We start from the raw sequence: 24,129 nt of genomic DNA on the forward strand, positions 1-24,129 counted from the left end.
ACGCACCCAGTCCTTTACCATTGCAAGGTAACCATCGTGGTCGTGCTTGGCGTGTGCCCCACCACAATTTCGAGGGACGAGGGGGACCATAACAAACAACAACCAGCACACAACATGGTGCCCGAGTCAGTCACACATCGTCTACTTCTCGGAGTCGTTAGTCTCCATAGTGGCCGTTGTTTACATTCGGCAACACTTGTGCCCTTTTCCACTCGAAAACTATGTTGTGGACTTGTTGTTCGTCCCCATGTCGTGCTCCGGTGACCAGGTGATTTTCGAAATGAACGCCAGACATCGACGATTTTTACAGACTCTTTCGTTGGCCGCTCTTCTCGCATACACCGCGCTCTTCGCCTACCAAACGCTCTCACGTGGAGGAGTCGTCGATGAAGAGGTAAGTTGGAAAAAGTGTCACGTAGCTTCGCGCCCTCATTGGTATTCTTCTAGTTTTTTGATTTTTCAAAACTCAGGTGTGATTCAAAATATTCGAGGAACACTGATAAAAAATCGAAGTTTTTCGCTGTAGGCATTTGAAAAGCATAATTTTTGTAAGGAGTTTTCCAAACTTTTTGCGACATCGAAAAGTGGAAAAAAGTTCATTAATTTTTAAGCGGGAGTTTCGGTTGGCTTCAACTTTCATTAATTTTTGTCGATTTTCACAAGTAAAATTTAAAAAATAAATGATTACTTCTCTAATTGATTTTTTTCTTAAATCTCGCATAATTCAAATTTTTATATCTTAAACAGAGCAACATTTTGCAATATCATGTCTTTAAAAGCTTCTGTTTTTCACTTTACTTAGTTCTAAGTATAAATAATATTTAAATCCTAAGAATATTTTATCAATTTGTCAATGTTAAAATATTGATTTGTATATTATAATCTAAGATTGCAGTAAATGCAGCTAAAATATCAGCTTTTCTCGCTGCTTTGTGAATGAAAAAGTGATTATCTTATCAAAATTGGGATTTCTCGCATACAGCGGCGTCTTCGTTTGAAAACCGCTCTCATGGATGTCGATGAAGTCGCACACACGTTAGAAAAATTGTCACGTAGATTTGACGTTCTCATTGGTATTCTTGGTTGGGAGTGTCACCACTTGTTGATGCGCCTGGCACCATCGTTTTAAGGGTGCTTTTCTCCCCCAGGATACGCACGCGAAGAGATAATTTCAATTTGTCAACTGCACGGTTTTAGTAGCTGACGTTCATAGAAAACGACTTTCGAGATTAGAAAGTGTCGTGTTTTAACGATGGCTTTTTCACTATTAACAAAGTGAGGAATTTTTGCTCATTTTCTAGTTCCGACGTGTTACAAATCTTCCAGTTCAAACATTCTGTCACGGCCAGAAATTTATTGCTTACAACCCTTGCATATCATTACGCGGGGGTCATTAAATTAATGATGTAAACACACACCAGACATGCGGTTCAACTCCATATATTCGTATAATTATTGTGATAAAAAACTCAACTCCCTCTATTGAGGAATTATTTCTATTGAGCGATTGTTGTCGGAAATTGTATTTCCTTTTTACTCACAACAGGAATTAAATCGATTTCCTCTCCATTAAAAAGCTTTATTTTAAATACATGACGTTTTTTACAAACGTTGAATAAGTTAAAAGGGATTTTTGTCGCACAAACTCAAATAATAAACCCGATTTTTTAAGATTAATGGCTTTATTTTGCACAATTGGGGAAACTTCTCCGGGTAAACACATTCAACAAATTTTAATGCAATATGATCGGTCTACAGAGAGTAACAAAAACCACCCGTTCATTCTTTTTTTTTTGATCACTCTCTCAAAAAATTCTATTTAGTTCGGTTGAAATATCACTTTTTATAATTGAATTTTGGGCCTTTCAATGATGTTTCACTTATCATGATTTGGAAAGGCGAGAAATGTCGAAATGAGAGCAAACTATTAAAAGTTTGATTGTAACAACACTTGGGTGAAGTTACATCATTGATCGATGCTCTTTTATTCTATTTGATAGAACGAGAAATGTTGGCAGCAGTGGAAGAAAAACGACCTTTGACCAATAAGCTATTTATTTAAGATTTTAAAACATTTCATATGTAAATACGATGAATAAATAAAATAAATCACTTTTCTAGTAATATTGAAAATTAAATAACAAAACCGATAGAAAACTGACTAAAATAAAACCTACTTTGGAAAGAATTAAAAAATTTCCGTATCTTTTCTTCAACCTTGGGAACTAAATTAATGAAACGAATTAATTTTAATTAACGAGCTGGCCGATTGTGTAATCTTGCATCTCATAACTTTTGGGTGTTGCTATTCGAAATTAGCCCAAAGGCGTTCATTGCAAACGTAAAATTAATTATAGCTGAATTAAATTTTTGACAGGAGGTATTTTTAGATCACCAGATATCAAAATTATAATCCCGAAATGGATATATTAATTTTGACATGGTATCATTTAAATTTTATCGTATTTCTGATCTGATATTAACTAACACATTATTTACATTTCTAAGTATTATTTTTCTCGTGCCAAGGACACAAATTGGTATATATGTATTTTTTTTTCAACCTCAATCAATGTTGGTTTAAAAATACGTAAAACTTTTCCCATTGTCGTCCCTCTTGAACCAGAATTATCTCTTTCACGACTCGTAACGCAACCATAAATTAAAATGATGTACGTGGATAGGTCAATCGTTATTATTTCGGCAACGTGTGAATGAGAACCGCCCTCTACTTTTCGCCCACTTTCTATGTCCCACGGGAAAATCCCCATATCCACAAACCGTCCAAAACTGCGTAATAGTAGCACTAATTCGTCGATTAAATTGCTCCGAGGTGTAAGAATGAATTCTTCCAATTCCGATGTCCGTCCTGCTACCGCTACAAAACTGGTCGAAAAATCCGAGTTTTATTTTTCTTGCTTTCAGAACGTCCTCGCCGAAAAACTCCACCAGAGAGCCCCTCTCGAGGAGCCGTCCGTGACCAGCGAGACCTCTTCGGCGACGGCGACCCTTCGGCCACCCTCCACTGTCCTCGACGACGTCTTCATCAGCGTGAAAACCACCAAAAATTACCATCGCCAGCGACTGCCCATCATCCTCAAAACGTGGTTCCAGTTGGCCAAAGCCCAGGTAAAAAACTTGACATTTGACGCGTGTCACCCTCGTGGGAATTGTTTCCCCCTTTGGGGCGCTATCGTCGAGCGGAACGCCCCATTATCAACGAAACAAAAACTCTGATCGCACTCCCACGGGTGCCGTTCGGGCCCCCCTCGAATTTCGTTTGTCCGAATAGTAAATTGACGACATCCTCGTAATTATTATAATAAACATTGCCCGGTCCGGAGTCTAACTAGGTTCATTGTGTAGAAACTAGAATTCCCACGGGTTTTATCTCGCGTTTACAAATTTCGATGACCAAGGCCTTATCGACCAAGAAGACGCTGAGTTTACTTAAACTCGCTATCTTATTCTTAAGATTGTGTTTGCTCAGACGGTGGATAAGGGAGGCATTGTTGCGAATCGAGGAGGAAATTGCGGTAACGATAAGATCCGACAGGTTCTCACCTGTATTTTTCATAGCGGAAAAATCGCACACAAAGCTGAATTAGAATTATAATTGCGCGAGAAACGGTTAAATAATCGTTTTATTAAAGTACAAGAACGGAAACTTGCTCTTTTATTTACACTGAAGATTGCGGATTTTTTGGCGGTCGTTTTGTTTGTTCTATTGATGAGTTCTTGGGCGTAATTAGATATCTTGACTGAATTATGAAGCTTTTACGCATAATCGAGTTAATGTCGTAACTCGTTAATTTTTTTTTATCCTGTCATTGCTATGAAAGATGGTGCACTAACGAGCCGATTGAATACAACAAAACGCTCGCAAATAAGCGGAAATTCAAATCTTTTCCCAAATAGTTTACAGAATAAATTGAAACCAAAAAAGCCAACTTGTAACTTAATTCACGCCCTGACAAACGATACTTGCTCGTTACACTATATTATAATACATAGATGCACACGCCTCTCTATCGATTTGCGATGATACTCAAATTTCAATAGTTACAATATTTTAAAAAGAGTTTTGGCATAAAACCCTGAAAATTGTTCTCTCAAAATTTCCATTTTATTTTATTTTTCCATTTTATTTTTAATTAGAAATCAAAAATGGAATTAAAACGGGATACAAAGATTATTACTTTTTAATTTTGCAAATGTTTGAAATCACATGAAATGAATTTTTTTTTATGCAGAAAATCTTGCACAACATTTACACACATGGTTCAAGGTATGCTTTCCATTTCACGACTATTTGTTTGTCCATCAGGACCGTCATTTAGTCAAAAGTCAAAATGGTCAACAGACTTATCTATCAAATAAAAAACGCAACATCTGCTCACGACTCTCAGAAAGATAAGAAAAAGTATTAAAAGAATCAAAGTTGTAGCCATGTTACTTGATAGCGTCAAAGTTTTCCTTTTGACCCCTCACGAAGCAATCCGATCCATCATTTTCGGACAATCACTGTCAGAAAAATGGACATTTTCGCCCCTATAGCGTTTATCAAACCGAAATTTTTCTTTAATGAGCGAAATTAAAACCCTCATAGCCTGAAACTCTGGCCTTTGTGTCTGCCCGCTTCAGGTGCGTGCTTAGATGCAAACATCGATTAGAAATCCGATATAGTCTCGAGGGTGCTGCTGAGTAGGCATATGGGGGTGCGAGACATTTTAATGGTTTTAGGCTTGGCAAAGGCAACGTTTGTTGTTTTAATTTGAGAAGGGACCAGCAGGTCCGCCTCAAATGTGTGTGCTCAAGCGTTTTCCGGATAGCTCCTTTTGTAAAATATTTGGATAAGTGGCGAAGGCTTCGAGCTTTACATACAATCAAGTAAATAAATAAGGAATGCACACGCGGTGTGGTGCCTGGATTCGTATCTGCCGTAAAAATACATTAGAATACATTTCGCACCCCCAACAACGATTTTTATTTGAGATGGATGAGTAGAGGGTTGCGAAAAAAATTCGACCGGGGTAAACTTGGACAAATATGGACACACGTAGGCAAATATTGCCACTTTTATCGCCGGTTTAAAGGCTTTTGTGGAGCACAAATCATAAAAATCATTATCTCGATTGAATTTTTTCGAGCAAATGGAGTAAAAGCGGGATCTTGAACATGTGTGAGGCGTGGGAAACGACGCACTCCCCTTTAATGTGGCGCCGTTAATTTTTTAGTCCAACATCATGGAGATAATTTCAAACTTTTCTTGTCTTTTGCAGACTTGGTTTTTCACCGACACGGACGATCCGGAATTTCAGCTAAAAACAAGTAAGTCTATTTTATGTAAAGTAGTAACAATAAAGAAGATCTCTAATCAAAGAATTTCCTGTTGTTATCCGCTGGTCGGTGATATTATGCAGGTGCTCTCCATGCTTCAGTTGCCGCATTTATTTATAAAATCGCCACATTCCAGACCCTTTGTGTCGGTCGTAGACTTTTTCCCTCCAAAAATCGCTTTGTTTCAAAGACCGAGTTCTAGGTCATTGCCGCCACTTTTAATTTCTTTTTTATGACAAAAATGTAGTGCATGTGTGCGTCTAGCATGACAGAACCTCCAACCAGTAATTCACTCTCGATTCCAGATGGCCATATGATCAACACCAACTGTTCTTCGTCGCATAACAGGAAGGCACTGTGCTGCAAGATGTCAGTCGAGTTTGACACTTTCATTGATACCGACAAAAAGTGAGTACATTTTCGAAGCACTTTCCGCGACTTCAATTATCATTTTTCACACTCGAGGGAGCACAAAGATTAATGAAAATCGGAGTCGGGGCCGATTTTAGCTATTATTCTAATTCGAAACTTTGTAACAGTCACGTGATAAATGATACTCAAATTAAGCTGTAAATTATCCTGAAATTCATATACAAAGAGCCAAGGGAGGCCTGAAATATTGTTTCTTTACTGGAACGTCGCCGACGATAGAACTTTGGAATTGTGTGACGGGAGTTGGGGATTTTGATGGGTTCTTGCACAACTCCAACGACGCTATTCACGTAATTGAAACGAAAAAAGTGTCTTTCGCTCGGTAAGCGGTTTTGTTATTTGCTCTGTGATACCTTTAAACTCTCGTCAATAATGAAAACGGAAAATCCGATTCTAAAGAAATTTACTAGTTTCGCTAAACCGTATCGAAAGGACTTTATTGAAAGTTATAACAGTCACCTTTCGACGGCTTTGTCCGAGATACCCTCCTATAGTTTTCAATTAACACAAGAAAGAGAACACAAAACACATTTTTTTCTTGATGCGAATATCAAATTATTTTTTGTGATTTTGCTCACATACATATTTCGTTTTTCAACCAATACAGACAATACTAAAAGCTTTTAGCCGACCGAAACCCCATTAATAATTTCCACGCAAAATAAACTTGGAGGTTGTTTTTACAAAAAGATAAATCACCGAAGATTTTCAATGTGACATTCCAAAAGACAGGTGGTAGCAAGGTAATATGAAATTTAATACACGAACACCTGAATGACATTAAATGTGCAAGGTTAAATTGGAACCTGACTACCTGAGGTTTCAATTTACCCCTAAATATAGTTCTTCCTTCCTCAATCATCTCGACAAATCTTGATTTCTGGTAATTAACCAACGGGCAAAAAATAATTGGACCCCACAACTTTTTAGAAAAGTTGTAAAACATCTGTTCTAAATTGGAAGCTATTATTTATGACAGATAATTGCCAGATTGTATAACTCGTGTCGGCGAGTCTAGAGGGCACCCATCTCAAGTGGTACAAACGTTATTTTTTTAAGAGTTTACTTTTTGTAATAATCGCAAGAAGCATGAATCTGTGTAGAACTTCATCTTGTAATTGACGGACCGGTTGAGGCAATTTATTCACAGATTACGCTTCATAAACACACAATTGAAACATCCGCTCTTTATTACCGACAACAAGTCCGAAAGGAAAAAACGGCACAAACTACATTTTATGTTTTAAACTGATGTCAGTTTAATATAAAAGTGGCGTCTGCGTGCGACACGCAACCTTTTCATTTCCAAAGTCGCCCCATTTGCACGTGAATAGAAACGGTCCTGTGAGCAACCCGTGTGTAACGGCCCCAAAATTGACACGTAAAGGCGTTGCATCCGGACTCGACTATTTAAAATTTAAATTTGAATGCGTCTGGCGTCACCTTACAAATTAAAATTTACGATTATAATCTTGATAAAATGGGCGGATCATGGTGATTACTTTGTATATTTTTGTGTTCGAGTTTTAACGCCCGGATTTTAATTGGAAAGCTAATTCGTGATTAAAATTGACCTCTGCGAGGGGAAACATTTTTTTCTTGGAAATAAATCACGGATCTTGATTAAAATCGATCGGATTCGGATGATTTGCGGCCGGTCTGCAAATTACATCGGTTGGAATTTTTTACGGGAGCTTTTCTCAAGTCCACGCATGGAAATTCATGGCACGTAGGGGGCCCAGTTTTGGTTTTTGTCCCCCAATGTCGGAATTATTGTTTATGTTTAACGTTACGGTTTAATTAAAGCGCGTCTGGTTTTAATATCGAGGAAAAAAACGTGACACTTTCGCGACGTCCTACCGACTGCGCCAATTATTTGAGACTTGACTAGAATTACGCATTTTGAGGATACCAACTATGAAATAATAGTCTTGATGGACGATGCGGGCGTTGTACAGTCTCTTACCCCGTTCAAAATTCTAAAGCTCTGGCACCTCGTCACCCTTCCTCATCACCGTTTGAATAATCCTTATTCGTAGCTGTCGGCTTTTGAATTCACCACAAAGATAAACCATCTTTCTTGTATTATGTCCGATAAAAAGCCTGTCTTTGTTGCATCGTCAGACGTTCGAGGGTCGATTTTTTCCTCTCTCTTGTTCTTGATCGATAGTGAAAATATTAATTACCGTGTTTAACACAACAGATCGGAATAATCAAAAGAACAATTTATTAATCTGAAACAGTATCGATAAAATCGGACGTCCTACACGATTCGTACGTTTATTAATCTTATTACGTTGGCCATGAGTGATCTTTCTCATTTTTCATTCGAAAACGTTTATGTCTGACCCAGGGGGTAGCGCAACAAGTTCTGCGCGAGTCGCGGAAGAATCACTATAACTTGTCGTAAAAGTGACACGTGACTTAACCTAACCGAACCGAAACAACAATTTTTCCTCTCTAGTCAACGCAACAGGACGCAATAAACCCAACCGAAATGAAAAAAAGTCAAAGAGAAAAATAACAACGCACCGCGAGCGTATTCTCCTTGTGAATAAATTATAAAATCGCAACGGGGGCACCAATTATCCGATCATTGCGTATCCATGGTAGTGATTTATAATATCCGATGGGGCGACGTCGGGCAGATGCGGACAAGATTATAATTAACAGAACCCGTTCTCTTCAACGTCCACTCAAAACCTTATCTAATATCATTAAATATTAAGTAGATTCGATTTCAATTAAACCAAGGACGAGAAGTACGAAGTTTCTTAATTTGCTAAAATGTCCCACCCGAACGTTTCGCTACGGAAATAAATCTCGATTTTACGAGAAAATGGTTTTAACCTGGGTTTTGGGTTCTTTTTCTAATCGTTGATTAGTGACGAGTTTGACACGGTTAATTCTTAATGCCGCGCCCAAATTATTTCACTGTTTCATTAGTTATGGATTTTTTTTCTCGTTTAGTGTTTAATGGTTTACTTTCTAGTTTGACTAGTGACTATCATCCATCAAGTTTCTTCTAACACTTAATTAAAGCGGAGGCAGCACTTCTTCGTTAATTATCGACTGTGATTTCTTCATATCGGGAGAAAAAAGAAGAAATAAGTACCTGATTGAGTTACCAAGAACCAATCGATTGTCATTTAATTAATTAATTGGTCAATTTAAGCCGTCAGAATTGCATATAAAATTTCATCTTTATCCATTTACACAGTGACTACCTTTCTCATTTTGAAAAATTTAATAAAAGCGCAATATATATCCAGTTTTCGTCTTTTCTAAGCTTCTTACATTAATATGTTTGCGTCATCCAGAAGATTACACTGCATGTCAGACGACGCTCTGTCGGTTTCTCAAGGAAGTTCACCATTTTCTTCAAAACACGAAATTGTGTGTTAATTGTTCCATTAAAGAGGCGAATCCGATCCGGATGATACGCTCCAGGATAATCCGGCGTACTATTCCGAAATGAATTAAATTTTTATGCACGATTTCGTCTTTTAATAGCGCACAAATTTTAAATTAACCGCCCCAAATTGGATTGTTTCGATCGGTTTTATGACGGAATTGCTACTGTTCTCTGACGGCCATATGGCGTCCCGTAGATAGTATTTCATGAGGTAACGTGAGATACCGGAAAAATTCGAGAAGGGAAATTTGAGGCTAAATAATACCTTCCTTTTACCGAAAAATAAATATTTTTGCCGGTACAAAGCGGGGCAAGACGATACAACCTGTAATCTCACCTCTTGCTTGTTGGAAAAAAAATCATAAATGTAAAGGTATACGATTGTGTAATGGATATGTCAATTTTTAATCACATCTGTAATCGAGCCACGTCATGCGTTTGCTAAACAATTCTATTACGTATCTAAAATTTTTGAGTCATATGACATAAACATGATACATTCAGAAAATTTAGAATTTTTCCTAGAGTTCAAAAAGAAAAACAACAGCTCAGAAAACGCAAAATAACAAATAACTAGTTGTGTGTGGAATTAACGGATTACGATAGCAGAGCAAAAAGTAGATTACATTTAAAAAAAAAAGTTGGGAGACCAGATTTATAGGAAGTAGGTGGAGTTAATAAAAATGGTATCTTAGCCGACTATTAACACCTGCCTATGAATTGATTCCGCCCATCGTAGGTATTGACCTAATTGCGATTGGGTTTTGTTGTGAGGCAACATTTTTTAGTAACAATTTGTCCGATAAACTCGAAAACAAATTACATCCTCGCTTGAAGTTATGTAAAAATTAGCATATCACGTTCTTTAGCATCATCAGCGATCCGATTTGATCGCCGACATCTGTTCCCTGTCTCTCAAACATTTTGGTATCAGACACACGTCATCCCTGGCAGCCCCTCAACATTATTCTCCGGCTCCAAGCAGTGTTTTGTCAACTTGATTATCGTATTTTTCTCTTTTTGTCCGTCTAATCAAATAAGAAATCTCTCCATTCGGACATTCATCAGTCACGTTTCTTAGTAATTCATCAAAATCTCCATGTACGATCGATCATTTGTTCGCAGGTGGTTCTGCCACTTCGACGACGACAACTACGTCAACGTACCTCGACTAGTCCGCTTCCTGGGGGATTACAATCCGAGAGAAGACTGGTATTTGGGCAAGCCCAGCATCCAAGCACCGTTGGAGATAATCAATAAGGAGAAAAAACCGACGGTGAGTGGAATTAAATGCGGAACTCGGCTTCGGATGGCTTCATAAATCGTGACCTGGGCCGGTAGCAATGCCGCGAGCTTTTCCTGGTGAAGGACCACGCCTTAGTATGCACGCGAGCGGCGTGCGTGGAAAGGGGGGCGGAAAACTTATTTATGTTGTACAACTAAGCCTTGTTTGTATCGAGTTTCAGCTAAACACAATGTTTGCATTTAGACGCTTTCGGCGAGGCATCGCTCTGGCCAGACGTGAAATCAAACAGTATCGCTTACATTGCAACAGTAAAAAAATTGTGTATAAATCGGTGCCCTAGGGCGACTTCATCGGGGACCACCTCGCGTAGGCGTCTCTCGTCGTAGCAATCTCATCATCGTCGGCCATAATAATACGTATCGAGGTGCACCCAGGGCACCCGTTGATGAACGGCTGCGTGTGCCAGATCTCTAGGCGCGTTCAACCAAGTGGAAAGTCCGTCCCTATCACCTCCAGCTATCTGCGGACGACCTGGCTGCCGGCCAGGAAGCGATCCACAACAAAACTTAATAAATCGCCTTTTACCGATCAAATGTATTATTTTTGCGATTTCTAATTGGAACGCGTCTTTTCTTCTTGTTAACCGCTATGAAAACGTTCAAGCCAGTTTTATGACCGCGAAGCGGTTGCGGTTTTTAATTGTAATTATGTAACGCCGCAGGAAGACGCATAACGAGAAACAAATCGACGAAACAATGATCGTAAAAATCAAACAAGGGACCTCCAGGTGAAAAATACATAAAAACTCGAAAATAAATATTTCACGCAGCTCCTCTAATGAACTGTCTGGAATCTTCATAAGATGATGATTTGTGATTTGCGCTCAATTTGCAAAAATACTCTAAAGTTGCAGCGCGACACTGAGTTGGTCAGGATTTTAAAATTAGATTTATTGTATTTAGGTATTAACTAGCTTGCACCCGTGACTTCGTCCACGTAGATTTTCGATGTAAATTTTTGTTGTTTCTTAAAGAAGAAATGGAAGTTAGTCTGTTTATCTATTTTTTTCTTGATTCATCAACTCAAAACAACGCGGGAGCATCAGAAACCCGATTTTTAAAAGAATGACGAAAGTACGTTATAAACGCTTCACCTCGTCGAATTTTCAAAAAGTGTCTTCTTAGTGCATTTCTACACCCTCAAATCTCAAAATTTAAAATTTTATATTTATATTTTTATTTAAATGTTTGCACCTAATTTCATCCCGTTATAGGTTGGTTTTTGATAAGTGCCTGATTAGTGCACTTCTCTACTCTCTAAGAAAAATATTTTCCAAATTGCATGTTTCTATCTTCGTTTAAACATGTACACCTCATTTCACCCGCTTAAAAAATGATTATTAAAAATCTCGTCTTAGTGCACCTTTACAACAGCCAAAGAACATATCTTCCAAATTTTATGTTTCTATCTTCGTTTAAGTGTTGACATATTTCACCCTTTTGTAAATATAATTTCAAAAAATCCTTTCTTAGCGGACCTCTACACCCTCTAAAGAATATGTTTGCCAAATATTATGTTTTTATTTTCGTTTAAATGTTTACACCCCATTTCATCCCCTTATAGATTGATTATAGAAAAATCCTTCCTTAACGAACCTCTACACACTCTAAAGAACATATTGTCCAAATTTCATGTTTTTATTTTTGATTAAAAGTGTACACTCCGTTCCACCGTTCCACTCCCTTTTCTAAAGCGGTAAATAAATTTTTACTTATTATTAAAAAAAATCTTGTCCTAGTGCATTTTTACAACTGATAAGGAACATATTTTCTAAATTTTTTCTTTCTATCTTTGTTTAAATATTTACACCCCATTTCATCCCCCTAGAGATTCGTTTTCGAAAATTTTTTTCTTAGCGAACCTGTACACCCTTTAAGAAACATATCTTCTAAATTTAATATTTCTATTTTCGTTTAAACTTATACAACTCGTTTGACCCCCTTTTCTAAGAGAGTAAATAAGTTTTTTAATTATTTTTGAAAAATCTCGTCTTAGTGCACCTTCACAACCGCTAAGCAACATATCTTCCAAATTTTTTGTGTCTGTCTTGGTTTAAACGTTTACACCACATTTCACCCCCTTAGAAGTTGATTTTTTAAAAATCCTTTCTTAACGGACCTCTACACCCTCTAAGGAACATATCTGCCAAATGTCATGTTTGTAGCTTGAGTGGTTTAGGCTGTGCGTTGTCTGTCAGTCAGTCACGGAACTCTATACCAGGTGAATAAAAAGTATGGAACGAAGCGTTTTTCTCGTAAACTAAAAAAAATAATTAGTGTAGCGTAAAGTCCAATTAAAATGTGACCATTTATCAAGAATAACATTTTTCGCAATTTTTTTTAGTTGTCAATTTCTGGAATTTTTTTTTTAAATGGCAACCCTCTATGGTAATTTTTTAATTGAAGATTATGATCTAAAAATGACCTCTAATTAAACAGAATTGTTTTCTAGTCAGTACTTTTTTTTAAATAAATTGTTAAAGTTGCGTTCCGAGTCCATCACGAAGATTTACCGAACTTGAACGAGGGAGTCGTTTCATGACTTTGGTCGTTGAAGAGCCCGGTTTTTGGTGCAGGTGCTTTGGGGTGGTTCCGGATGGATCAAAAAATGTAAAAACAAATCATTTTCTTCTATTTTTAGTCCATTCGAAACCACCCCAAAGCACCTGCATAGAAATCAGCGCTCTCCCATGATGAAAAGCATGAAACAACCACTTCGGTTAAGTTCGGAAAATCTTCGTGATGAGCTCGGAACGCAACTTTAACAATTAATTAAAAAAAAAGTACTGGCTAAAAAACAATTTTATTTAATTAAAGGTCATTTTTAGATCATAATCTTTATTAAAAAAAATTATCATGGTGGGTTGCCATTAAAAAAAAATTTTTTTTTCTAAAACCTGAAAACTAAAAGAAATTTCGAAAAATGTTATTCTTGATAAATGGTCACATTTTAATTGGACTTTACGCTACACTAATTATTTTTGTTGTAAATTTTACGAGAAAAACGCTTCGTTCCATACTTTTTATTCACCTGGTATATATGTACATATACGAGTAGATAAACGACGAAAAAAATTACAAATTGTATTTTTAGAAGACTGCTGATTCCAAAAATTATTAAATTACTCAATTAGACTCACTACATAAACAGCTATCTAGACTTTTACACAAGATTTTTAATGAGTAAGTTTTTTATTTATTTGTTCTTGCAGTGTTGGTAGAGGTTTTACGATGAATTCTTGATGCAATTACTTATGTTTACACAGATGTTGAAAACGAGGGATAAAGTAGATGCAAAGTATCAATTTGCACGTAATAACGTTGAAAAAGTGTCAAAAAGCTGTTTTGTGATTCTTCGAAATTAACATAACCCGTTTGTTATTTTTCAGTTGTGCCTTGAAAATATTTTTCTGAAGATGACGTATGTCCAATTGTCTATAAATTTTGTTCAAAATTCGCATTTGTCGGGGGCTCGGTTTCCTCTCGCCCATCACGTCTGATTTATTTAAGGCCTCATTTAACGGTCGACCGCGCTCGACATTTGCTTTGAAAAGTCGAAAACTGGGCGTGTTCGTCGAGATACTGACGACCGACAACGTTGCTAACACACATGTCGGATGGAAAATAAATTGATATACAAGACAAAGTGCGCGGATCGTGACTGGAACACTTAGGCCTTTCTAATTTCTGCACAGAGAGACCGGTCCGTTAGAGAGCCACGGGGATCCTCGCCAACGCCCATAATAAACTCGATGGTAGTGGAGAAATAAATAAAAAAATCTCTGGTTCACTTCTGGTATTTCTAAGTGGCGTCGTCGATTACGACTATCATTAATCTTGTGCTATTTTAAAAATCGTGTGATTCGAATTTAATAAATATGGCCTCGTTTGCGACAACGTTTCGTGTAAATAGTTCACAGAGCTATAAAATTAATTGGCTGTTAAGGAAGCTCCAGTTCTTGGTAAATGTGGCGACAATTGGCGACATTTTTCACCAGAGAAAGTGAAAAAAATTGTACAATTAACAATTTTCATGTTAATATAATTGGTCGCTTAATTTATTCCAAGTCATGAATAATAAATCAAATAAAACATGAGGGCAATTGTTGTGATTTTAAAATTAATAAATAATCAAGTAAATTCCATTACTATTTTATCAACAATCACATCAGTCATACCTACACATTTTACAATTATTTCGAATTCTAGCATTATTTTTATAATGACCGGAAATCTAAACCTACGTAATTTCGTGCGAACGCGAAAGTAAAATTGTTTCTTATCTGTAATTATTTCATGTCAGGACGAAACGTTCCAATCGTTAATCGTCCTAAGTAGTACTGCAGTTGCATCCTTTTAATTGTAATTTATTATATGCACAGGTGTTCCACCAGGAAAAACTTCACCCTCGAGTAATTCTTGATCTCCAGACAGTAGAAAACATGTGGTTATAAATTTTCAAATGATTTCAAAAACCATTACTAATTGATTACGCTACGTGTAAGGTACGACTTATAAGCCGACATGTCCCATAGTGCGTGAAAATGAATTAATGTACAATTTATATAAAAAAATATGATAAATTGATAGTAGTGTCATATAAGTTATGCAAGGAGTTGTAGGGCTCAGTCACCAATCAAAGAAATTCCATCTTTGGGCTTGTAATAAAGGTTTTATTTTATTCCTTGCCTCGCGCCTGTTAATAAATTTTCAGGAGTCGCAAGTTGCATTTGCATGGAGATATGATGATTATATTACAAGACCTCCCGAATTGAACTTTTAGTTCAAACGCCACTCTGCCATAAAATATGCATCATGCATACAAGAAACATAATCTATTTTTATTAACTAGAATGTGAATGTGCATTTAAGAAAATAGAAAAATGACACGTTCATGAATAATCATGTTTCATGGCCGACCGCGATCACGAAACATCGTAATTTTTCACATATTCTACAGGGTGTAACTCAAATAATTCCATCGGCGGATGTTGTAAATAACTCGGCTTCGCGGTGGGCCGTGATTTAGTCGTCTCTAATGGCCGTAAACAAGATTGGCGGGTTTTTTCGTTTACGAGTGTTTGGAAATTTTGATTTGTGTAATAATTTATTCGACTGGATTCGAGTCGCTGTAATTAGACTAGAATTAAGTCACGGTAAAAGTCATTTATTTGATGTCGTTTTGGTCTATAATGTATTTTTGTATTATTTTTTTTTTCAGCAAAAAGTCAAGTTCTGGTTCGCCACGGGCGGCGCGGGTTTCTGCTTAAGTCGGGCGTTGGCCCTCAAGATGATGCCGGTAGCCAGGTGAGTCCGAAAAACGATCGACCATGATTCCGGGATGTTGTACATTGTTGATGGGTTTTGTACATTATGTGCAAGTTAATCAAACGCGACACCAAAGTGTTACTTCTACCTCGGTAAAGCGACGCTAATTGCCAGACGAGCCGTAAACAATATCGCGTGCACCAAAGGGAACGCCGATTTGGATACCTCGACAAGAAAAAGCTTTGTAATCAGGAAAAAATAAAAAAATCCAATAAATTGGTCCAAAGAAAGAATTTCTATTTCATTTTGCGACATTTGCTCAAAAATCTAAGTTAAAATACGCGGCGTCCATGGGCGTCGTTACAATTTTTTTTAGAGGGGGGCAACCTCATCGCAGTTTAAAAATAGATATTATTACAAACACAAAAACATGTCATACAAAATAGGAACATAAAACGATATTTTTTGTAACGGAAATTATAAATAAAACCATAAGACAGGGATCTCTAAAACCATAAATTGGAGTATAAAAGTGTAAAAGTTAAAAAATATAAAAAATATAAAAATTATGAAAGTTAAGCATAAAATAACACAAATCAACTAGTAATACTAAGAAAAATGTAACACTTGGAAATCAAAATAAAAACTCTTTCAAAATACATTCAAAAAAACAGTAATCAATAGAAATAAACAAATTGAAGGAATAAAAGTTTTAAATTTCGTTTTTCTCAACCAAAATCGTCTATGATAAAAAAGTTAAAAAATACTAAAAAAAATGTTTAAAAAAACAAGTTGCAAAAGGAGCGTGATTTTTACTAGATGTATGCAAAAAGCACCCATTTTGAATCGTGTTTTATACAAGATTTTTTCCAATTTGGTTGGGAAAAGCATAGGCATCAAATTCGAATTTAAAATCTATGATTTCAATAATTTTCCGAAATCATACTAGGTCGTAGCGTTGTTATGAAAATAGTGTTATTTGTTTTCTTGATGTCATACTTTTTAACACTAGTGATAAAATAATGTCATATAACTAGTGATAAAATTAAACACATTTGACAACTAAAATGACATATCACAATGGTTGCTTGTCACAACAAAATTGGAAAAAAATAGTTTACCGCTAACGGAATAAAACTTATTTTGAAAAAATGTCATACGCTAACTTCCAGAAGGGAGGGCACATGACCCACCTTGCTCCCCCCAAACGACGCCCATGACTGCGTCACAATTTTTTTATTATACATCTGTATGAAAAAAATTATAAAAAGGAAGCATTATACTTAATACGAACAGATACAAATCCAAATCATTGCTGCGTTGAAAATATTAAATAAATAGGTACATTTTTGTTAATGATCCACTTCAATTGTGGCGCACTATATATTTATTAACATTTTCTCAACGTAATAACTAATAATTATCACTTTTTTGTTCTGCATTTCACAAGAATGTGGTATCTTTACTGGTTCTTTTTCCACTCTCTAAATATCCTTTTCACTTCTTGCATCATCTCCACCTCTTTATTAAATGAAAAATCGCGTGCACGCGTATTTTACGACGTTGATCGGTACTTAAACTACCTCTCGGTAGTGGTCTTGTCGCAATTATGTCATTAACTGGTCCGGTTTGATGTATAATTATGTCGGGTTGCGCCGTTAAACCGTTAATGAAATAGGTCTATGAGTGACACACTCGAATCCTTCGATCCCGAAAATCCGTGAAGAAGAGTTGCTTTCAGCCGTCTTGAATCTTTAAAAAGTCTCCACGTCAATAATTCAACAAAAAAAAAATACTTGAACCGGACTGAATGAAGTGTTTGTAAGCTTCAAGCTTTATTAAATTTACCGTACATTATATTTACCTCTGAAGAACCGGTTGACTTTTTTCGTGTCGTGGACTCGGTGGTTATTACTGAGTGTTTAGTTTAATTAAACTGAGCCATTACAAAAATTGTTTAGAGGCGATTTTTTTTTGGTAGACAAGACAGTGGTGATTTTCGACCATAAAGCTACAGGTCGGTAAATTCTGGTAATAGCCCGAGTAATGCCCTCCTAAAAAACATTGTACTCACTATGAAGATGGGTCGAAAGCGTGTTATTACAAGACTAGACTTTGCTGAGCTTTTGAATCGTTTTACGACGTTGTAAAACTCCCGGAGTAAAAAGGGGTGAAGTCTTGCGAAATTAGATCGAAATTTTTCGATCGGTTGCCACTTAAAATTGCGGAATCCCGTGCAAAAACTGTCGGTCCGGCCGAATCGATTAATCCCTCACTAAAGTCTGAAAAGAGAGCTCATTACGGAATACTCCGGACGTTCTAATTCCGACAACAACAGAAACACAATATTTTATGGTCTCGTTAAGGAACGACTGGCATATTTCAGATTATCCGAATTACTAACGGCGATTTCGTCGGCCAATTACCAACCAAAATCATTCTTTTAAATGTATAATATAACGATAATCTCGCGTTTTATTATCGCATTTTTTTTTTAATTTTTACACGTGAATGAATTGAATTGATGGGAAATTCGATTTTTTCCGGCGTTTGTGGTGGTGTTTGTTCACAAACGAAATAACCGCGGATTGACGACGACGCAAAAGTGGAAGAATCCGGCGAATAAATTGCTTTTGTTCATTTCACACTTGTCCATTATCATAATAGCGAGACAGGAACGAAATTACGCGGTTTCATCGGAATGGGTGGTCAGAAAAATCGAAACTGTTTCACCCACAAGGAGAAAAAAGCACCAAGTTCAAACGTAATTCAATTATTCCCATATGAGCTCGTAAGACAAAAAAAAATTCTGAATATTTTCCCCGTCAATATAAATTCCAACAAATAACTCTTTTAATTAATTTAAGAGCACCTTAGTAAAAGTGTGCGTTATCGATCATCCTGTGTCAATTAAAATTTAATTTATTAAAATTATTACCGTGTTTTTATGAGATTATTTCGAAAACTTGATCGACCCGTAAATATTTTCGCTAATTATGATGTTTGCTCCGGGATATTAATAAACAACTGAAATTAACGGATTTTTTCATTCGGATTTCTTTCGGGGCCAGAGCAATGCGCGACTCACTTAATGACAATAATTTGACACTTATTTATGCAGAAATGAAGCCATTATCGCGCTCTTGGTCGAAAGTATGGTAATTTCATTAATGCACCACTTTCGCATTTTTTCAACTTTAGGAGAATTTCTACTGAATAAATTATAAGTCTCTTGAGATAAAATTTTCAATTTGTGTCATTTTGGCGTATCACCCTGTATATTAAGCTGAAGGAAATTTATGTCTCTATTAATTAAAACACAGCCCTCACTCTATCTGTACCAGTAATGTGATATTTTATTCCATTCAGAATTAATGTCTATTTCACGATATATTAGTATGTGGTGACAGTTGAAGCTGTTTCAACCCCATTATTTCGTTATTTATTGACGAATAAAATTTTCTCACCTTTGGTTTGTTGATCAATGAATGATGTGAAATTTGTCACACAATAAACGTACCTACTTTTACAAAATGAAACAGTTTGCGTTTAATTACTTACGAATTCTTTTATGAATTAACAATTAAACTCGCTGGGATTTTTCTCCAGTGTTTTATTAACAAAGAGTAGCGTTCGTGTTTTCGCCGTCAAAAATTATTAATAATAAACACTTCCTCCGGTGAGTATTGATCCTTGATTTTTTATTTCCGTCGTATAGTTTTGCGGGTCGCTTTTATTATCAGTCAATTCAATTCAATTTCTTTTTCAATCACGATAAATTCCGGCGCTAATCCGAAAAATCCGTCATGAATCAATCGGATGTTTTTTGATAATGTCCATTGTTCATAAATTTCGCCAGCAAACAGGAAATTAAATAAATTTTAATTTCACCCAAACGAGGAAGTTTCAATAATAAACTAGACCATCAGAACGTTTCTATTTATTTTAATTAAGTCAGCTAGATACCTATTTCCAGGATTTTTCATCCCAGCGTCATCGTTTAAGTGCTTCATTAGTGTAATTGTCGACAATCTCTCGGTTCAAAATTGATTTAATTCACTCTGAGTCATTTTTCTTAATTGCAAGTCCACTTTTCTCCACACATCGAACTTTTCCATTGATCGGGATCGAGTTTGGAACCCACGCGCTTTTAATTGGGTCCGGATTTTTCGGTCCTCATTAATTTTTATCTTTGAAACGAAGACGTTTTAAGAATTTTTTCTGAGAGACAAGGCCGCTGCATCCGTCGATTTAATGCCTCCTATCTAATCACTTGTCAATTAAAAAGATCACCTCTTGAAAATTTGTCGGATGGTTGGAACGCGAATTTTTCAGTCGAGCCGAACGTTTTTCTTCTTCTTTGGAGCGATCGACCGTGGCAATTTCGAGATAATGATGGACTCACACGACCACCACCTGCCACCTGCCGATTCTCTATCTCAGAAACGGACACTTATAACACATGTGGCGAACCAGTGGCGGAGATTTAAACAATTTTTAACAAACTAACGTTTCACACATCGATTCATCACACCACAGATACGCTGAATTGGCACAGAATCGACACATCAATGAAAATTAATGCGATAAAATTCCAGTGAAACAAATTTGATAAATTTCGACAAACTCATTTGAATCCTATGCTAATTTACAGTTTAAATACTGTAATTAGCAGATAGCAATTGTAATTATTCGAAAATTACCAAATGAACTTACCCGCTCATGACGTCCACCATCCCAATCCTGAAATAAAATAACAATTTTAATTTTTTATCACATGAAATACAAAAATAGGTAGGTACTCTGATTTTTATCTCGATGAAGCGTAAAACGCTCCCCTTGGGGGTTTATTTATTCGAACTTTCCTCTCTAGTTCGATAATTACTTTGTTTATACATTTATTAAATTGCGTTTCGCGTCTGGAAGTGGCCACAAAAACGTAATGAAGTCTTAATTCCATGCAGTGCGAACTGTTAACATTCACTGTTTCAATTAGTAAAGTTTTAGTGTTCGCTACATACAAATTTCTGACATTGTTTAAAGTTGAATAAGTTTGAATAAAAAAACTCCGTTTGCTTTAATGCATATTAAATTTTTTCCGGATAATTCTAGAGTTAAGCAGATGAAAGGAAGTACGTCGTGATATTTTTACTTTGATTAATATAAGAACTGTAATGAGCGAAGAAAATTGTAGTGAGAGAACGCAGAGAAAAGGAAACGGTCCTAAGTAGCTCAATTTTTTAAGCGAAATTTCCTCCGGAAGTCCATAGCTGTGTTTAAAGGTGTTTTGATGGGATTAAAATATAATCAAATCGAGTGAAATTTTTTTTCAAAGTTTCGTAATCGCATTAGGAGTCACAAAGATCGCCGCCACCACTGGTTCGCCTCGCCCGAGGATTACAAACTGGTTGTTTTGTGTACGCGTTTATCACTTCTACCACTGTTTTTTCCTTCGTAATGATTTATTTCTCGTATTTCCAGTGGCGGCAAGTTCATCAGCACCGGGGAGAAGATCCGATTGCCGGACGACGTCACCATGGGCTACATAATCGGTAAGAATTCGCTTCGGAACAGTGCAATTTAATCGACACCCACGTCGAATTTCAGAGCACCTGCTGAAGAAGCCGTTGACGGTCGTCGACCAGTTCCACTCGCATCTCGAGCCGATGAAGTTCATCAGACGGGAGATACTCGAAGACCAGGTAATTATATTTTCGAAAAATCAAATTAATAACCGAGGAATGCCCATCCGCCACCCCGGGGCCGGAATTTATGGCTTCCTTTCGGCCGGCTAATTGGTCGGGTCTCCCGCTGGAGTAAAAATGTGTGCTTTTGCAGATCTCGTTCAGTTACGCCCGGAACAAAGATGAATGGAACGTCGTCAAGATCGAAGGTTTCGATACGAAATACGACACGAACAGGTAAATTTTAATTAGATACAATTTATCGCACCCACCGATTAGAAGATTCCATGTTCCGACCCTTATTAAATGCGATGACGAACGGTTTATTAAATTGGGGGATTTTACAGGTTCCTGTCGCTGCACTGCTTCTTGTTCCCTCATTTCAACTTCTGTCCGCGATGAGGGGGCGCAGGGGCACCACTAAACTATCTGTGATTTTTGTAAATAAACTTGGTATACCTTAATTCTACGTCGGCTTTTTTGGTGACTAGTCTAACGGATTTTAGGCTTCTAGGTTATATTTTAACGATTCGTTAACAACCAAGAATTAACATATTAACATTTTTAGCTGATTGCAATGTCTTGTGATAATCAAATATTATGTAGCTATTTTTATTTTATCTCACATAGGTTTTAGGTGCAATTATATTGTATTTTTGCTCAAAGTGTAAATTGTACATTTTTTGTATATACTGTATGAATGTTGAACGTTTTTATATATTTTTAAAATAAAGAATTACGTTATGAATCTCGTCTCATTTTCAAATCAAATCAGAACCCTTCAAAAAAATTCCTGATCCTACTTTTTTGCCTCATAATGCAGTCGAAAAGATGCACTTCTAGTCTAGAAAAAATCTTTGTATGTATGACACCACAAAGCTTGAGAACGGGCCGCAAACTAAACTAGATATACAACCCAGGATTTAGGTTTTTGCAAAATAAAAAAAACGTTCTACTTTTAAAAATGATACCAACAATAACAGCGTTAAAAACTTATTTATGTAGATCACTGTATTTTTGGTTTCTGTTACACAAATAAATCTACAATGTATATTATAATAAATTTGAAATTTACATGTGTGGGCTCCTTAAAGTTCCATCTCTGGTTAATTTTTCATAGTCAGTAATTTTATTTATTTTGATTTTTGATTTTTGCATAGGCAACCAATAATCCCATTCCCAGCAACCAACAACACACTCGTTTAAAATCCCTGATCCAGCAGAAGCCCTCCCTATTATTCTAACGAAAGTGCATCAGTTACATCATCTCGGGTGATTTATTTTAAAGTTCTCTCTATGTCACGTTCCGGTCCGTTTTTTCGCTCCTAAGTCTTGAAAGTTCTTTCCTCCGGGGTCTGTTATTGACATTTCGACGCGAATGTGCCTGGATCTTCTCCAGATGGCCTTTATTCACTAGTTTCCATATTTGATTCAGAATATAGGTGCAGTAGCGTTACACTCTTGAGAAATTTATTGCAATGATGGGGTAGTATCGGCCGGAGACGGACTGAATTTTTTATTGTTTGATTCCAAACATTGATTTTCTTTTTTGGTAAAGTTTGGCGAAATTGCAACGGACACAATAGATGCTTTTGGGTTTGAAATTTGAATAATCGCATTTTATTGTGTTTGCTTAAGCCTCAGTTAAATATGGCAGGGGATTGCGAACAGATTTAGGACAGCAACTAGGACTCGCCAGGTGTAAAACTTTCTATAAAAAAACATAATTAAGTAAGTAAAGGAAAAAAAAGTATCAAAAAAGATATTTGCATTTTGAGATCAGACTGACTAAAACCATATACATTTGTATTTTAATTTTTTTCTCAAAGATGCAAAACAGTTTATTTATTAATTATAACTCAATTAAAAAAAATGGGTACAACCTTTTTTTTTCATATTCTAGCCCAAAGTTTGCAAAATTACCTCATGTTTACATGCAATATAAGAAATCGCAAAGCAGCCGTTGATAAACCAATTGTGCACTTGTGATTAATTCAGAGTCTAATTTATCGGCGATTAAATTTTACACGAGTCGTTAAGTTTTTTTTAAGTTTCTCTAGACGAATTAAAATTTATCAGATCCGTGCAACTTCCCGTGCATTAGTCGTGAACTTTATGTAAAACTACATAATTTACTTTTGTTGATTTCGTGTCGAGATTAAGGGTGTTTTTAAGTCGACAAGAGAAGTTTATTGTACAGACCGCAACGAATTTACTGTCCAAATAAATGGATCTTTTATGTACCATTTGAAAAATGAGTTTTTTTTGAGTGGTTTCCGTCACTAAAATAATTCTACGGCTTCTGTGATCATCGATGAACGTAATCCTTTTGTAAATTACTAAACGATCAACCCTTCGTTTATTTTTAATTAGAGTAACTAATCCGTTGTCATCGTGAACTTTTCGCTGATTAAATTAACAACGACACGGAAATAGCTGCTCCCGCTTATAAAGCAATTATGCTCATGCTAGCCATATAGTGATGGTAAATTAACAAAAGTAAAAGCCGCCCTCACCGATCGATAGATACAACACTGGTGATGATAGCGAGACGCTTTTAAAATCACATTTTTGACACTACCCTATCATTCTCGCTCTCTCACAAGCGGTCTTTTATATATAACAAGTTATTTCACTGCAACTTCAGCACTAAAAGTTTGTCTTGAGAAAACAAAATAAAAGGAT

The 24,129-nt window shown here is 36.3% G+C and overlaps 1 protein-coding gene across 1 annotated transcript; it reads left to right on the top strand.

The window, feature by feature from the left end:
- The first annotated feature begins 105 nt into the window (after positions 1–105).
- LOC123010984 (fringe glycosyltransferase) lies at positions 106–22,189 on the top strand. Its single transcript, XM_044408222.1, has 10 exons — positions 106–394; positions 2,926–3,129; positions 5,283–5,331; positions 5,646–5,748; positions 10,313–10,463; positions 15,714–15,799; positions 21,242–21,312; positions 21,368–21,462; positions 21,599–21,681; positions 21,792–22,189. Exons 1-10 carry the CDS (start codon positions 248–250, stop codon positions 21,844–21,846), a joined length of 1,044 nt encoding a protein of 347 aa, XP_044264157.1. The 5' UTR covers positions 106–247; the 3' UTR covers positions 21,847–22,189.
- The last annotated feature ends 1,940 nt before the right edge of the window (positions 22,190–24,129 follow it).

Source organism: Tribolium madens, unplaced genomic scaffold, assembly GCF_015345945.1.
Source record: "Tribolium madens isolate multiple individuals breed KSU strain unplaced genomic scaffold, Tmad_KSU_1.1 Scaffold_19;HRSCAF=116;Tcas5.2_LG9, whole genome shotgun sequence".
NCBI classification, from domain to species: Eukaryota; Metazoa; Arthropoda; class Insecta; order Coleoptera; family Tenebrionidae; genus Tribolium; species Tribolium madens.

What these genes read in the sequence shown, in the direction of transcription:
- LOC123010984 (XM_044408222.1), top strand. Translation starts at nt 248, where the DNA reads ATGTCGTGCTCCGGTGACCAGGTGATTTTCGAAATGAACGCCAGACAT. An exon ending in ATAAGGAGAAAAAACCGACG is followed by an intron (nt 10,464 to 15,713) that starts GTGAGTGGAATT and finishes TTTTTTTTTCAG; the next exon opens with CAAAAAGTCAAGTTCTGGTT. An exon ending in ACGAAATACGACACGAACAG is followed by an intron (nt 21,682 to 21,791) that starts GTAAATTTTAAT and finishes GGGATTTTACAG; the next exon opens with GTTCCTGTCGCTGCACTGCT.